Below are 12,491 nucleotides of genomic sequence, written 5' to 3' on the forward strand. Positions count from 1 at the left end.
CATGTTGTGGCATTTTTGGCTGTTTAATGCGTATTATGTTGTGAAACTACAGACTATGTATAGCCACATGAGGAACTGCTGCCACTGCTGATTTTGTGAAATCCAAGTACTGGGCCTTTGTTAACATGCCACACATGTCTAAAGCACATACCAACACAAGAGTACCCTTATAAATAGCAGTTCTTTATTCAAATATGATACAGCAAATGGAAATAAATTCAAATTTTTATTTCAATAAAGTAAAACAAAATTCTCATTCTTGTGTGGGCTCCTACTAAAGTTGTCATAGGGTCCATTTTTAATAGAGCTAAAGACGAAACCTCAGGTCTTGTAACAGGTGCTCCTGAACTCTTAACTGCTGATTGAACTCCAGTTCTGCTACTGATTGAACTCTACCTCTACCACTGACTCACAATTAAGTTTTTTTTTCAAACTGTTTATGTGACTATGTTCTATGTTCTATGTTTGTTATTCTGTGTTTATGTTTTGGCGTTTCCTTAATACAGTATCTTTGTACTGGAGCATACCTGCAAACAAGCATTTCATTGAACTTGTGCATATGACAAATAAACTGAACTGATCGTCGATATGGCCGAGGGTGCGTACACACTCTTTTGGGTTCCACCAGGAAGTCACCAGGATGACCCATGTAGTGGGAACTCTCTCCTCTGTTGGCTCCTTCACACTGTCAGGTCCCATTCCATGAGATAGAAATAAGGCACAGAGGCAGAGTTCTCCTTCATCCCCTGAAGGGGGGTTATTATTGATCAGCTTTTAGGTGTTATACACAGCACAGACTTCAAATACAGCAACGATCCTGACCCCACAATTAAATCCCATTTTCTCCCTCCAAGTCCGCCTGACTCTCCCACGTTGTAGCTGTGTTGTCTGTCATGACCTTTACTCCGTTACATAATGTGATTTATAAATTAATTTTATAAACCCCAAATTTCCTCCACCAAATTCCAACAATTTATGTCTTACAGTCTTTTCCCAGTTTATAGTTTCATTTCACTTTTCATTATAGGTTTCATTTCGTTCTGTCTATTTCTTACCGCCAGTCCCTGTTTCCAGTTCCCTTCTGCCGATTCAGTTTTACTTCTCAGATTTAACAAGATACATTATATAAACTGAATGAAAAATGATAAAATGTAAAAGTGTTCAGTTAGTGCTCTAACTGAAAAGCTTAGAAAAAGGATAAAATTTGAACACATAATAAGCAATAACTGAAATTTTGTCTGGTTATGATATGCTTATATAAACTGTTCTCACTGATTGGTGCACATACAGTGCATATTTCTGTGTAGGGGGTACTATACAGGCTCCACCCTTTTCATATGAAAGTTCTTCATTTACCTTACTTGAGCTCAGAAAGGTTTCAAGAGTGCTACAGTATTTTGTCTCCAAAAACAGTTCCAACTTACCCAAACAAAAATGGCAAAAGTGAACTCCTGCTTGAGAGGACTGTTCATCTTCATTAATATATTAATGCTGGTAAGTTGTATATAATTTCCAATAAATAGACAAGTACTGTACAGCCTTCTTACTGTGTTATTACAATTTCTTTATTTAACAATTTCTTTCTTTATTATCAAAACACTCATCATCTTGATAATTTTTTTAAATCTGACTGAAATGTTTTTCGCTTTTTGGGCTGTTATATATATATATCACATGGCATATCTTTATGTGATGTACTAATGCCAATAACTGAATAGAATTAGGAGTAAGGTTTTGTGACTGTATGACTAAAGAATGAAACATCCAAAGTTTAAGCAAATTGTAAAGTAGAAACGAAACACCACCTACAAACATGAATTAATTGCTCCAAATATATTTTAATGGTCATATCACACATATAAATTTAGTAATCAATGTAATAATAGATAGTAGCAGGAGTTATCAATAAATAATACAGTATATGGTTTGTATAGGTAATATACTGTATGCATTGGTATATTAAAGCGTGATTATTCATATATTTATGAATACAGTACTCATTTAAATTCAAAACAAAAATGGGATTTATTGGCTCCAAAAATATTGAGCACTTACAATGTAATTATCATAATATAAATGGTTCAGCGCTGAATAAAAACTCACGTATTTATTCACAGGTTGCTGGGTGTACTTGTATTTGGTTTGTACTGAGGCAAGTGACATCTAAAAACAATGTAAGTACTGTTATTATTTATTAGTAGTACTTTATTATTTTCAAAATTTTCAGTTATGGTTCAGACTTACGGTAACTGTTGAAAGATTAAGCATATTTTAGACACAAAAACACATATTCAAGATAACATTCTTATTGCATTGATTATTTTGGGCTTCATTAAGAATGGAGGTGATTTTCAATAAAATACATTTTTTGTCATAGAATTATCATTAAACGTACATTAAAAATACTTGATTTGAAATGACCTGGGTTTATTTTTAGAGCATGCGGTTATTTTGCCCTAATTCCTGCTTTACTCATTATTTTATATTCCAGCTGTGCATAGTTTATTTTCTCTTAACCTTCTATAAGGTTGAATGGTCAATCAGAAATGAACCAAACCAGTCCTGCGTTTTGCTTTTTTGCTTTTTTGTGCCTAAAGCACAAAGCTCAAATGTTCTCTTTCAGTAATGCTAATGTGCCAGTTCTATTTGTTTTCTTGCGCACACATTTATTTTGACTTGTTTCTGGAAACGCCAGACTAAAAAAGACTGAAACTTCTAAAAACATTTGCTAGTATTCTACTTTGTATTATCTCAACAAAGTCTGCTCTCTATCTCAAGCATAAAGTGTATTATTCTGATAAGTTGCATAAGATGTTATTCAGAAATTATTTTTATCTAATGCCTGTTGTGGGTGTAATTGACTTTTAGGTTGAGTCTGCAGATATAGCACATATGAAAACTGGGTTTATTATTGGAGGAGTGGTCACTGCCTTTCTTGGGTGTCTCGGATTCTATGGTGCCAAATTAGAGAACAAACGTATTCTGAAAGTGGTATGTACTGTACTGTATACACTAATTACAGGTTAATTATTAGCACCAAGAACGAAAAATGAAATTTTATGTAATGAAATTTGATTGAAATGATGTTTTTATATAAGTTATACCTACCAAATAAAGCAAAAAGGAAAGAGTTTAATGTTTTTTATGAATCCTTGATTTGCTAGTTATTTTCTTCAGATCAAGTTCAATGACTTGAATGAAAAAAATAACCCATGAATTTTCCACAACACATGAAATTTTTTAAATTAAACATTTTGTAACTCAGATCCTTTTTTAGCTTGTTAATAAAAGTAACATTCTGAAATAACATAATGAAAGAGTTTTTTTCTGTTTGCATTCATTATATTTTTTTTTCCTGCAGTATTTTTTTGGAGTGGCTGTCTGTGTTATAGCTCTTCTAGTTATAGGATTTTTATTTGCTTCACAAAGGACTCAGGTACTGTATGTTTTCCTTACATTTCATTTAATACAGTGCATATACAAATTCGAGAGAATTTGTATTCTCTCGAATTGACTACTGTAATGCTCTACTCGCTGGGGTATCTAAATCGACTCTGAACAAACTGCAGTATGTCCAAAATTCAGCAGCCAGAATCCTGACCAGGTCTAGTGCAAGTGTTCACATTACTCCTGTCCTGGAGTCCTTGTACTGGCTTCTGGTCAAATTCCGTGTAGACTTTAAAATCCTCATGCTCACCTACAGTATAAGGCTCTGCATGGCTTAGCATCTCAGTACCTTTTTGAACTATTATCGCCCTACTCCCCACCTTGCAACCTTCGCACTTCCAATTCTGCCCTCCTTACTGTCCCCCAAGCCCGTCTACATTGTATGGGTGACAGGGCCTTCTCCTGCTATGCCCCCAAGCTCTGGAACTCTTTGCCCAAGGATATCAGAGAGTCACCTTCTCTAAACTCCTTCAAATCCAGACTCAAAACCCTCTTCTTCAGAAAAGCCTTTACTTAGCTGGTTCCATTCTTCACCTCTCTGCTCTTAGTACCACCATCCACGGTCTCCTCTATATATTGTAATTGTGTCTTATCTTGTGTATTCTTCTTATTTATTGTTATTGTCATCCTGTAAAGCGCTTTGAGAAGCCACCTTTAAAGGCGCTATATACAATAAAGTTTTTTATTATTATTATTATTATTATTAGTAGTAGTAGTAGTAGTAGTAACTACTGTATATACAGTATAACTAAAATAAACATAGTATAGACAAGACTTCAATAAAACACATCAGAATGTCTTAATAAAATACAGTAATCATAGAGAGCAAAATAATAGACTAAATTGGAACCTTTCATTAAGGCAGGAGGAAAAAGTAAGGCCTTTAACTAGCCACAACTGAGACAACCAAAATACAGTATTATATTTTAGAACCAGCTATTGTGTCTAAACTATCAAGAGATTTTTGTAATCATACAAGACCTAACATTGAACAGATGTCAGTATTGATGACTCAAATCGCCCTTACATCATACAATAATAAAAAAAAAATTGATGTTGTATATCATTGCACCAAAAAACTTTGTTTGGGAATATGCATTGGCAATGCATTTTGAAATAATACCAAGCATGAATTGTTGTTTTAGAAAATAATCTTTTAAATATGAACATTGTACAACACTTAACTGACCTGTACAATTTGTCTATGGCTCTAAGTAAGAGACTGCACCAAAGCTGACACTGAGGTGGAGGGAATGAATGACTCCATAGCACGCAGCAATGGTGCATAAAACAAAATAAACTTGATTATGTGAAAAAAACTTCCTGGGTTAAAGTAATTAATGAGAAGAGTGGACTTTACGTCATATTTATTAAGATTCATATTTATATATTAGTCATAATTTGATTTTCTTGAAAACCTGTTGCATCTGGGAAATACCAAACCAAATTCATTATTTTTAATAAATATTATTATTCTACCCAGTGGCATTAAAATGCAACAAACAAATATTTTACCCTATAATACATTTTTTGGGGCATTTAGTGTATTGTTAGGCCTCTTGTTGTGAATATATTATTCCTTAGTTGGAGTGTTTTATGTGTAAGAGGCCCCTGCCTTTGAACAATGGTTTAATTAGCAATTTAATTAGCAGACCATTTACTGAAAATATATTATTTTGTCCAATAATCATAATAATAGAAAAATGAATTTAAAATTTAAAACTTTAATAAAACACAATTAATTTCTTTACATTTAAGTGTAGAATAGAAGTGTGGTTTAGTGGATTTTAATTTAAAATACTAATAATCTTCCTTAAAGTTTGTAATATGAAAGGGATAAATATGATTCTGACATATAACTTTAAAAAAACTAATTATGTATTTTAAGATGACAATTTACAGCTATATAAACCAACTGTTTCAGTACTGTAACTGCAGGTCAATATATTTTTTCTATTTTCTCTTATTGCAGGCTTTTAATTTGTTAAAGACTGAATTTGAAAAGCATCTTCCACTGTATAAAAAAGGATCAGAGATGAGAGATATGGTGGAGGAATTGCAGAAGAGTGTACGTATTAATATTCTGGATCTTCTGTTAAATTCTGCATGTTCAAAATAAAGTGTACACACATTCCTTTATTTGTGACATATACATTATAAATATACTTAACTTATTCCATAATTTGTAGCATATAGTATAAAATATTTTTTTAACTTTTGCAGGATAAAAGCATTACACTGAGCTTGTATTTTTTACAGTAAATTACACTAATATCATGAGAAATTTCACTGTCAGGTAAAGTGATGCTAAAGGTCATACATTAGAATATATTTCATGCCTTCTCTGCAACATCCTTTCAGTGATGGAAATACTGTAATTGGAATACATGCCTTATTGTGAGGTATATCTCAGACAACAAACTTTATTACACATGAACTAATTTTTTTTCTTCATTTTAATGCAGAGTGAATGTTGTGGTCTTGTTAATGGTTATCAAGACTGGGGAGGGCATATTCCTGAGTCATGTTACTGCAAGAGTTGGAATTCAGACTGTGTTGCTATATTGGTAATAGCACTAGAAATCTTATTACTATACTCTGTTATTGTCATATTGCATTAAATTCCACAGGCATGCATACAGTAATATTGTTAAATCATTTCTGCTCAATGTTGACTTGGCAGAATCATATTACTTTAGATGTATGTATTGCTGTTTCCTATTACTGTGCTAATTAAACTGAAATGTATTCTATTACTTGCTAGAAGAGAATAACTTTTTAGTGAAGTTCGGGAAGAAAATACTGTATATTTAATATCTTATCTTATATCTTATCATACTGTACTGTATATCTTATTATGTTATTTGAAATTATAGTATTTTATATTAATTATACAATTATTGGATTGTTTAGATCATAATAGTCATGACCTTAAAACCTTGGACTATGACATGAATATAAACATGTATAAATTAGGCTTTAGTTCAGTTGGTTAGCTGCTTCAGCATGCGTAGGCTGCAAAGGAACAAGTAATAGGTTTATTCCATGCTGAAAAGAAAAGAAAGGAAACACAATGTTTTTGCTGTGGACCCTTCTTTGGGGTGTCACACCCGAAACATTGTGATTTCTTTCTTCTCTTTTCAGTGTGGAATAAACCTATTACTTGTTCCTAAATTATGCCTTTATTGTTCATTTCAGCTGCTGTCTTTGTTGTCCAAATTCTGCCAGTTTTTTACCTTTAATGTTTGAAATCTTTTGCAGGGTTCTTCAAACAAGGTATATAAAAAGGTGAGACCACCTTAAAACAATTCTGTGATTCATCTTTCTGTGTGCATTCTGGAACTTGCAATCTTAATATGAGTTTTAGTGTCTTTCTTTTTTAATTACATATTCAATCTTCAATAATAGAGCAGAATAAGAGAACTGCAGTGGTTGGAAAATCATCAAAGCTGGGATGGAGAGGGCAGACAAATTGTGCATCGGAAAATGGAACTGTAAAACCATGTAACTTTTTGTGAGCAAATGCATAGAGGGACAATGAGTAACGGGGAATTGATCGGATGTACAGTATTTCAATTAAGTAAAAACCAGATGGATGGAGGGGTGGTACTGTAAATACTGACACATGATTCTAATCAGTGTTTCCAGTAGCCTGAATTGGATTGATTAGAGACAGTTGTGTAGCTTTAAACACATTGGATCATCCTGCAAGTCATGCAGTGGGTGCTTGCTGAGAGGTACTTGCTGGCTATGGGGAGGTTTATGAAATTTCCATATTGCATAAGAGGTGTTTACCAAAGAGAAAGTTTGATATGAAATAACAGCATCCACATATAGCTCTCTATGGTGGTGCGGTGGCTCTGTGGCTAAGGATCTGCGCCTGTAGCTGAAAGGTTGCCGATTCGTAACCGGCAGAGGAATCCTACTCTGTTGGGGCCCTGAGCAAGGCCCTTACCCCCAACTGCTCCAGGGGTGCTGTATAAACGGCTGACCCTGCGCTCTGACCCCAAGCTTCTCTCCCTGTCTGTGCGTCTCATGGAGAGCAAGTTGGGATATGCAAAAAGATAAATTCCTAATACCAAGAAATGGTATATGGCCAATAAACTGATCCTACCTTATCTGGTTATGGGGCGTGAAAGGAGATTACTCAATCAGGCAGCACTTAAAAACCAGAATTTTTAGCTGGAATACTCTCATAGGCCATGGAAGGGCAGAAGTTGTCTTTATTTACTTAAGTCTTATTAAAATGGTTGGAACTGTTACGCATTCCACACGCGGCTCTGACCCTTCTCGCATTCCCACCCGCACTGTGTCTAACAAACGCTCACACCACAAGTACTGTAATGGACCTACTGTATCACTGTTCACTCCCGTCACTATTTCAGTTCCCCTTTTTCCTCTCGAGGTCCCAAGTGCACGTTATTAACTATTGCAATCGACTTGGTATCAGACCTTCTTGCTTGTTTCCGGGATTACGTTTTGCCTAGCGATTTGGATTGGTATTCTCTCTCTCTCTCTCTATCTCTCTCTCTCTCTCTCCTGAGTCCTGCACAGGATCCAAACTTCCTACCTGTCCCTTGTTACAGAAACTTAATACTACTCTGTTTACTTTTTAAAACTAAAAGTTAGAAAGAAAATTATCTTTTTCATAATCTTAAATGAAGACTCCTTAATCATTCAAATTATTATGTAGGTAAGCTAGACTGTATTTTAAGCTAGACTGTACTGTAATTTCCATTAGTTAGCACCATGGTTTCTACTGTATGTGGGAATGATAGAAAAAAATATTTTGTAGCTTGGTGACTGATTTCTGATTTCAATAATTAAATATTAAATAGAAAACTTTCAACATATTAGAATATAAGAAGCAACTTTGCCAACTCTTGGCCTATGTAAGTACAAGTAAGTTTAACATTCAGAGGGTACTGTGCCCACTGTTTTTTTTTCTTTTTAAGCCTTGTATCAATGTCCTGTATGGATTTATAGAGACTGGCTTCAATTTCATCCTTGGAATTAGCTTTGGATTTGCAGCTGTTGGGGTAAGATAATATTTTTTAAAATATTTTTATAAATTTAGTTAAATTGCTTCTACACTTCTACTTATAAATGCAACTCTTCCTTAATCAATACTGTAGAGGTGCAATTAATTTGGGGAAACTTATTTCGGGAAAATAAGTGTTTGTCATTAAATACAAATCAAAATACTAATTGCTAATTCAAAGTTTACACAACTAAAAATAAATTGCAAATAAAGTTAAATGAGTTTAAAACTGTGTACAAAAGGTCTAAACTACAAAACAGATTGTTTACAGGCACTAATTAGCACTGGTGATAAAAGGTGCAATTGGAACAAAAGCAAGTGGACACTGAGATCTTTCAGAATCAGGTTTGAGAACCCCTGATCTAAGGGGCTCTTGCTCTCGTATCTGTGAGTCCAAATACAGTATAGCCATAGTCGGTTTGCTCTTCATTTAAATGTATGCGATGGGTGCAGGGCCGTATTTTGGTGTTTGTAGGCCCAAGGCACTTTTACTCCGAAATGTAAAAGAAGAGGGGTAAACGACTATTGAATTATGTTGATGGACATGATGCACTTTAAACTATTCTAATGCTAAACCACGTGATTGATGGAGCGAGTCGAGCGACCATCACTTCAATACTTCTAGTTTCTAGAACAGCCACTAGATGGTGTATAATTATTGATTTAGAGCTCCTTGAGTCGATCGCAAGTGTGTTGTTTCAGCTCGTTTTTCATTAGTCACTAGTGTTTCCCTGCTTTGTAGGCCCTAATAATTTCGTAGGCCCTAGGCATTGTGCCTACGGTGCCTTAATGGGAATTCCGGCACTGCATGGGTGTTGTCACGCCCTCTGCAGCCAGAGGGCGCTCCTTCTCTGTTCTGTCTCTCGTTTCCGGCGCTTTGGTGTCCTTCTGGTGTTTCTGTGTCTCTGGTGCTATATATTTCTGGGTCTTTCATTTGCCTTCACTCAGCATTGACGTTCGGATGTCCTGAGATCCGCCTAGCACCTGGCCGCCCCATGTCCGCTACCTGAGGGCATAGGTTTCTATACGGGATTTCCTGAACAGCTGAGCCCGGGCTAACCCCCGTCCCACCTCTAGGCATAGGGTCTTTTCCCTCACCTGCCTTTCTACGGTTCGTCCTTTCCGACATCTGTGACAGGTGTCACAGTTTGATGCATTTCTCTGTACTTTCCTTAATGTAAGGTGTGAAACTTAAAACCACTTCACGCACTTTTATAGTTGCCCTAGGAGAATTACAGTATTCACTTGCAGGAAATCCACACGCTGTAAGTTTCCTTCCAGTACCTGCCTGTGAAACCTTGGGGTGCTGACAGTATGACTGTTGGAGTTGTTGCCTGGACTTTAGGCAGCAGTTCTGGATTTTCTTTGTAGCTACCCCACAGCTAGAAGTGTCAGTCATTAGGTTAACACATGAGTAAAACATTTTCAGAATTTTACTTCTTTTCACTGTTAGCAACACTGAAGTGACACTGGCTCTGTAGTTCTAAAACAACCACAACCTACATTACAAAAATAACTTATAGAAAAGAGCCTGCTTTCTTTTTCAAAGTCTCATCCATTATCTGTTGCTGGCATTGACCAGTCAGAGATACAGTATCTGTGAAAAACAATATGTCCTTCAAGCATTTTCTTTGCAGATGTTGAGGGTGTTTGTAACTTGATTTTATTAATGCATATGTTTTTTCCAGTTTGTTGTGATGGCACTATCGATGGCCATGATCTGCCAGCTGAAGGAAGAATCTACCTTTGCAATGAATGAGCTTCGTTCGGTGGCGTAGAACTTCAGAATCCTGGCGTTTTATATAGTGTAAAAGATTAGTCAAACCTCTTTTCAAGCTTTATCTTTCATGGATGCTTACCTTTGTGTTTTTTGTTTTATTGTTATATGTCACAATGAATGTGTTATCATGAGAAGCCAATTGCTTCTGTGTGCTGTAGGTGTAGCACTTTATGAGAAAGGAATGGCATGAAATGCAAATTCTATGAAAATGTTTCTTTGTATTAACTGATTCGGGCATCACACCTATTGTTTGACAAGCTTAGCTGACTTTTTGATTCTCTCAGACAGATGGACATCACAAAATGGACTCTGTTAATGTTCAAAATATTCCTAAACCACTTTTGACCTTCTGTCCTTGTCATTGTGTTTATTGACATTTATGGTGAGACATGACGTTAGCTGGCTCTGTGCTTGGATTATAAAAACACTTGACAATTGTATTTGAGAGTAAAGACAACATTGAGTTTATGTTCCTCCATATGGCTGTCAGAAAAAAACTTCATAATTTCTCTGTCTTATGTTCTCTCATCCCTACATCTACAATACCATATTGGAGTGGCACACTGATGTGGTGTTTCACACCAGTGCTTTAGAGCTCCATGGTTCTGGGTTAAGTGGCATTTTAAAAGGTTTATCGCTGGTACTCCTGAGGGTAAGAGTTAGGAATCACATGTCTGTTCTCCCCTCCATTTCGTGCTTAGATTTGATATAACATTTATTATGAACTATTCAGTGTTGGCACACAGGCCAAGTGAAACTGTTTTGGGATTTACTGTATATTTTCAATGCTCTTTGCTTTTTTCTTCATTAAGTTATGCCAGTTTGTGCTACTAGTACTTTTAGCTTTGTTTCACGTATTTCATAGAGGATGTTTGAAATGTTTTGTCAAATCAATACATTCCTACTCTGGCCCTGGGCATTCTTCCTCACCTTCCGGGACTGCTTGCCACATGAGATACTGAAAGACGCAGCCGTAAGATTAGTCCGAGTTGGAGCAAGGTGGCAGTGCTCCATGACAGCCTCCCTCCCTTGAAAAAGAACCAACCTTTTATATAGATAATTTTTAACACTCATAAATCTTTCTGTTAAACATGAGGAGTGCAATAATATATGAGCAAATGCATATTTCCAGTTAAATGAATGAAAAAAAAGTAATTATTGTGCAATGTTTTCATCATGGAAGTCTACCACTTGCTGACATTTAATTATGGGTGAGAAATTCGATAAGGGAGGATAATAAAATTACTTCTGAGAGAACAAAAATAAGCTTTATACAGTAGCAGTTACATAAACAGGAGTGCGAGCTGATGATGATGATTGATGATGATCAAACCCTCTGTAATATTGCTTTCCATCACTGCCATAAGCGTATACTGTAGATAATGGGCATCTCTTAATTAAAATGTTTTCTGCTTCTTCTGTAATTTTAGCTCAACTCTTTGACTTTTTCAGGATGTAAGTTGACTGATCTCTGCAAAAATCCAGATTTTTCCAAAATTGTAAAATCCTTTTTTGCATATTTAGAGTACATACTCTAAGTATCTAAAATGTATAAAGGTCAGAGTCTAGCAAGTTAAAAATAAGTCTTGAATGTTGAGACGTACTGTAAATCTCAATAACATAAAGAGAGTTACAAAAGAGAAGAATCCATTAGACACATCCAGCTTGTGTGGATGCCCATAATGAATTGGTTTAGGCTATCTGCTTCACTAATGTGACTGAGCAGCTTTTTACAGACTCCAATATCTGAATTCCATTATCCGTTTTAAACACATTTCCCTTTAGTTTCTATTTGTGTCCTCTGGGATGTGTTTTTCACTGTGGATCCTGGGGAAGTCCATCAGGTTCTCAAAGATTCTAAATCCTGTACCTAGATCAGCCTGCTCTGTTGAAATCAGATCCAGACAAGATCCAACTCTTTTAGATTGTAGGTGTAGGGTCTTATTTTAGGTACAGGTATGTACCTTATCACTCTTTGTTGCCCTGAGTTTTTAAATTGGAGATGAGAACTCTAATACAATATTTTAAATTAGGTCTTAAAAATTGCAATTATTGCTTCATTTAAGTTATGCACACCTAGCTATACTGTATATTCCAACGCTTGTATTTCCTGTTTCTATTTTCCCAAACCCACCTATTCTGTAACAATGTAGTATCTCAGTCTATCTGGGTGTATAGTATTTGGGTCTTTAGTTTATTGAATAAAAATAATTATTGCCAGTC

At 35.4% G+C, this 12,491-nt stretch overlaps 1 protein-coding gene across 2 annotated transcripts; it reads left to right on the forward strand.

The window, feature by feature from the left end:
• Positions 1–1,334: 1,334 nt before the first annotated feature.
• LOC107078038 (tetraspanin-8-like) lies at positions 1,335–12,491 on the forward strand. Of its 2 annotated transcripts, none has more exons than XM_069192287.1 (9): positions 1,335–1,494; positions 2,118–2,174; positions 2,869–2,991; positions 3,362–3,436; positions 5,420–5,515; positions 5,913–6,014; positions 6,709–6,735; positions 8,403–8,486; positions 9,437–10,154. In XM_069192287.1, the coding sequence occupies exons 1-9, from the start codon at positions 1,435–1,437 to the stop codon at positions 9,440–9,442; spliced, it is 630 nt and encodes a 209-aa protein (XP_069048388.1). In that variant the 5' UTR covers positions 1,335–1,434; the 3' UTR covers positions 9,443–10,154. The 2 variants fall into 2 exon arrangements, with proteins under 2 accessions (XP_069048388.1, XP_015208241.2); XM_015352755.2 differs by lacking the exon at positions 9,437–10,154 and adding an exon at positions 10,177–12,491 and having other exon boundaries at positions 1,337–1,494.

The sequence above is a fragment of the Lepisosteus oculatus genome, chromosome 7 (genome assembly GCF_040954835.1).
Source record: "Lepisosteus oculatus isolate fLepOcu1 chromosome 7, fLepOcu1.hap2, whole genome shotgun sequence".
NCBI lineage: Eukaryota > Metazoa > Chordata > Actinopteri > Semionotiformes > Lepisosteidae > Lepisosteus > Lepisosteus oculatus.

Coding starts and splice junctions, on each gene's coding strand:
- LOC107078038 (XM_015352755.2), top strand. CDS start 1,435: ATGGCAAAAGTGAACTCCTGCTTGAGAGGACTGTTCATCTTCATTAAT. Junction 1,495..2,117: donor TCATTAATATATTAATGCTG/GTAAGTTGTATA, acceptor ATTTATTCACAG/GTTGCTGGGTGTACTTGTAT. Junction 2,992..3,361: donor ACAAACGTATTCTGAAAGTG/GTATGTACTGTA, acceptor TTTTTCCTGCAG/TATTTTTTTGGAGTGGCTGT.